This window comes from Microtus oregoni, unplaced genomic scaffold, assembly GCF_018167655.1.
Source record: "Microtus oregoni isolate MIOR12 unplaced genomic scaffold, Mior012 000012F_ref0000307, whole genome shotgun sequence".
NCBI lineage: Eukaryota > Metazoa > Chordata > Mammalia > Rodentia > Cricetidae > Microtus > Microtus oregoni.
Genome location: NW_024543071.1, coordinates 48,605,164 through 48,609,841, shown reverse-complemented (window position 1 = coordinate 48,609,841; position 4,678 = coordinate 48,605,164). Strand labels below are relative to the sequence as shown.

Here is a 4,678-nt window from a genome sequence, read left to right as displayed (position 1 = left end):
GGGGGTGGGGTTGTGCACTGACCCAAGCCACTGGACCCATCAGACACAGGTAAACAAAATGAAGGTGCTTAAAATTGGAAAAAATAAAACAAGAAAAGGACATAGGCAAAGAAAGATGAAGAAGGAGAAGAAAGGGAAAGAATTAAAGGAGTGAGAAGATGAAGAAGACAGAAGATGAAGAGGAGTAAATGAAGGAGTGAGGGTATAAAGGGGAAAACAGTATCATTTTAAAAATCATACTACAGTGTTGCAATCTTCATTTTTTGGAAGACCTCACGGAAAGGTCACCAACTGTCCTTCTTCATAATTTGTTTCCTTGTTTTGTACAAACAAATCATAGGCTTCCTTGGCTCTGTTTCATGTTCTCTCGTGTTGTCTGCTACAATGCCACATTGCTCTCATAACTTGCGTCCTAATTTCCTGGGTGACACTAAAGGGCCTCCCCCAAGAAATAAATAGCAGAATGCTGAGCGCTCAACTGCAGAAAGTTCCCTGATCTCCACCTTGTACCAAAGCCCAACCCACAAGGGTTTCCTCAACATGAAGCTGGTCCTGGTCTTCTTGCTGGCCGCCATCCCCATTTGCTGCTATGCCAGCAGTGAGTTCTGTGGAGGGGTGGGCAGTGGGTTCTGTGGAGGGGTGGGCAGTGAGTTCTGTGAAGGGTTGGGAGGTGAGTTGGTGGAGGGGTGGGTGGTGAGTTCTATGGAGAGGTAAGCGGTGGGTTCTTTGGAAGAGCGGGCTGTGAGTTCTGTGGCGGGGTGGGTGGTGAGTTGGGTTGAGGAGTGGGAGGTGAGGACTGTGGAGGGGTGGGCTACCTTCAGACCACACACTGTTTCTGTTCTTCAGGAATAAGTCCTAGTGCCTCAGCTCTAGAACTTGTCAACAGTGGTACAAAGTGTCTGACTCAATAGCCCTGAAACTCAACACTAGTCCAGATAGTCAAAGAGCCATCAAAGATGCAGCGCTGGGGCTGTGTGTGATGTGTCACTACCACACAGGAGGTCCCAAGGTGATGACAGCTCTCCTGAAATCCATGGCAGGTCTTGGATTTGGATACAAGCTATTTTATAAAAAATGAGAAAAATATAAATGACCCTGGACCTAAGTGGGTTTCCTAAAAATTGTACTTAGTAACTGTGGAAGGAGTTACTTCTCAAACTGCATCATGAGACCTAGGAGTAAACAGTTTGTGAGCCACGAGACAGACTGTCAAAGCTTGTTCTGACCCCTTCACATTGGGTCACTTACATCCTAGTCCCGCTGGTAGAGAGGAGAGTTCACAATACCCAAATCCACTTGAAGTAATGACAGAAGTAAAGCTTTGTCCTTGAGAATGAAGTCAGTACAACCATGTCACAAGTGCAATAGACTTTGTATAATTTGCTTTGTCTATGTCTTACTTATCTGAGAGGCTGGTGCAAAATGACAAGAAGGTGGAGTTCTCGGTTGACTTGATACGAAAATCAGCGTTAACCTTGACCTCTTTCTCTTCCCCTGGCTGAACAATGACATCACTTCAAGTACAGGAGTTTATGGTTTATGATACTTCTGATGCAGATGATAGAGTTAAGTGTGACAATGGCTAAAATTTATAAACTACTATAAAATACTTCACGGGGTTTACAAAGTAGCACTGAGATGCATCACGGCTACAAGAAAGAAAGACACAAAGTTCACTATGTCCCATCAGAACAAAGCTTCTCATTCCTTGTGTGCCATTGCTGACAAAGGTCAGCGAGATTTAATGTCCCTTGTTGGCTTGTTATGGGCAAGTTTGCAGAAACTAAAGAAATCTTGCAGTCGGCTTCCATTTTCTGCATGAGGTCACTTCAAGTACCAAAGTTTCTTTTTAAGGTGCTCTGTGATTCAGATGCTCAAGTTAACAGAGCAAAGCAGATACAATTCTAGCCATGGTAGTTATAGGATATCTTAACATATTCCATAATGTTCTCAATACAGTAAAAAATAATAACAATTCAAAGCTTATATGTGCCTCAACTTTTCAAAATATTGCTTAGTATTGAAGACAGCATTCACAGCTTTATAAAACAAGGAATAATATATGGCTGGAAAGTGGTAGAAATAAATCCTATTCAACATTAGCTTTAATACCAAGGACCAAGGAGTTATGTGTGTTGAAAAAGAGTAAAACTGAAGCGCGAAAGATCACTCTGACTCAGAACATAGAATTCACCATTAAACATGTGACGCTAGCACTATATTTTGGCGGTGAGTGTGTGCACATGTGTACAGGAACCTGCAGAAGTGTCAAATACCCCTAAGCTGTAGTTAGAGGTGGGTGGCTTTAAGCTGCCTGACATGGGTTCTTGGGATCAAATTCAGAGCTTCCAGAAGAGGAGTACATTCTCCTAATTGCTGAGCTTTCTCCCTGGCTTATGTTTTTTTGTATAAGTCTAAGGCAGCACAAGTGTCCTAATGTACTTTATAACACCAGAGTTGTGTTTTAATAAACATTCACTCCAACATTTTAGTTCACCTAAATGCACAGCAGGTAATTTCTACTATAAGAAATGCTTAACACAATAAAGACTTCAGCAAATAAAAAAACAGTAAAAAATATAGCAGACTTTGACCAAACAATGACCCCAATACTTACCATGCACAGCACAATGGCCTGCCATCTCTTTAGTGTCCTTCCCAGTGAAGGGTGTGTGAGGGTTTGGTTCTTTGTGCTGCCATATCAGGGACAGAGTTTGCAGTGTTTGAGTGGAATCTTGCAACCTGCATCATCTGTCCCAGATTTGGCAGCGCCCACCACCTTTGCTAATCTGTGTCTACTTGTACCCAACAAGATATTTGTGATGAGAGGTGACCCCTATTGAGTTCAGACCTCCAGTGATGAATGCCATGTCTTTCCAGGTTCTAATTGCCATGCAATGGATGATGTCGTTGCACAGATTACTAACTCATCAGTGTCTGTGGCTGAGTTTCAGAAAGTGATAAAGTCATACGCACCTCTTCCTTATGACCAAAAGTCTTTGGGCGAAGTGAAACAATGTTTCCTAGACCAGTCTGAGGAGACTCTGGCCAATTATCGAGTTATGATGGTAATTATACATTTTCCCTTTTTTTGTATTATATAACTATTTATATTTGAATGATGTATATATATACATATAACATATAAATGTACATACTTACGTATTTTATACATTTATATTGGCATATATTTGTGTGTATATATATATATTTATATACCCACATGCATATATTTTCACTAATGAAAAGAACAGTTTCCAACGTTGTGACTAATAAGGTCCAAGCAAACATTGTCTGTGTACTATTTTTGAACAACATAATTTGATTTAGTGGTTACATTTTGTCCAGGAAAGCCATTAAAGACACACCTCACATTCCATATTATTTTGAGGATATTAAAATAATTCAAGAAAAACACAAAAACAAAGGAGATGACCCAGAGATCACTCTTTTATCAATAACTTCCCAATCACACAAACACAGGTACACATATGCAACCATGCACATTCATGAGCATGTGCTCAAACACACGCACACACATGCACACACTCACACATACATATGCACACACACTTAAACACATAAGCACATCATGACATGGAGAAATCACTCAAATTCTTAAGTCAGAAAAAAATATACTTGACTCTCAAGAAGTCCTGCTTTGGTCCAGTGACCATTGACCTTCCATTTGCACCAATTCAGAGCGAGTACAGAAGACCCCAGTATAAGAACATCAGGACTAACAGTCTCTTTAAATAATAATAATATTAATAATAATAGTCTCTTTCCAAGCATAAAAATGAAGGTCCAAGAATTCATCTAAAGTGTCCCTGTTCCCAGTCAAGCATCCCACAGGTGCCAAGTCTTAGAAATCTGCCCAGTTTTAACTAAAACCACAGGAATACACAGGGCCTGAAAGTACTGGTGAGGGCTCTCTAGTCACTTCTAACAAATCTCAGTTTTAGAGCACTGAGGAATTTTTAAAGCCACTCCCACTGTTATGAAAGGTTTCAATTGAGCAAGTGGTAAGAGAATAATAGAAGAGCAGATCAAACTGAGGGTCATCAGTTACCTTCAGCCACAGAGACCTCTAGCTTCTGAGTGGGTTCAGAATGAATTCCATTGGAAACACCTGGACGGGGGGAGGTTGGAAGTTAGAGGCTACGGTAATCAAGGGGAAACTTTCAAAAAAAATAAAAAAAAATCTTTGTTTATTACTCTTGTTGTTTTCTTAAATGATAGAGCACATGCACCTAATCGGATTTGTCTCTGGAAGCTTTCTGGAATATTTAATAGTAATTGAAAATACTGAAAAAATAATTAAAAGCACAAGATTTTTTTCTTTTCAATACTGGACACTACAGTCAAAGTTCAAAATTTATATCACTTCCTCATTTATTTTTCAGGATGTTATATACGACAGTGAAGACTGTCCACAGACTTCCTAAAAGTTCCACGAGATCTTTAGCTCACAGGAATGAAGAGCTGCTACCATAATCATAACTTTACTTTCTTGATTTTATCTTTCTGTCTATAAAGTGCAAGACTATTGTTGGAATATCAAAGGCATTTCTGTCTACTCATTAAATTTATTTGCAAATACCAATACTTATTTGTGTGATCTTTTAAAACTGGGGGCTTAAGAGGCCTGCAACCCTCCTTTCTAGGACACATACCC

The 4,678-nt window shown here is 39.9% G+C and overlaps 1 protein-coding gene across 1 annotated transcript; it reads left to right on the top strand.

The window, feature by feature from the left end:
* Positions 1 to 540: 540 nt before the first annotated feature.
* Positions 541 to 4,448, top strand: LOC121454763 (secretoglobin family 2A member 2-like). Its single transcript, XM_041662185.1, has 3 exons — positions 541 to 670; positions 2,881 to 3,068; positions 4,407 to 4,448. Exons 1-3 carry the CDS (start codon positions 541 to 543, stop codon positions 4,446 to 4,448), a joined length of 360 nt encoding a protein of 119 aa, XP_041518119.1.
* Positions 4,449 to 4,678: the final 230 nt, after the last annotated feature.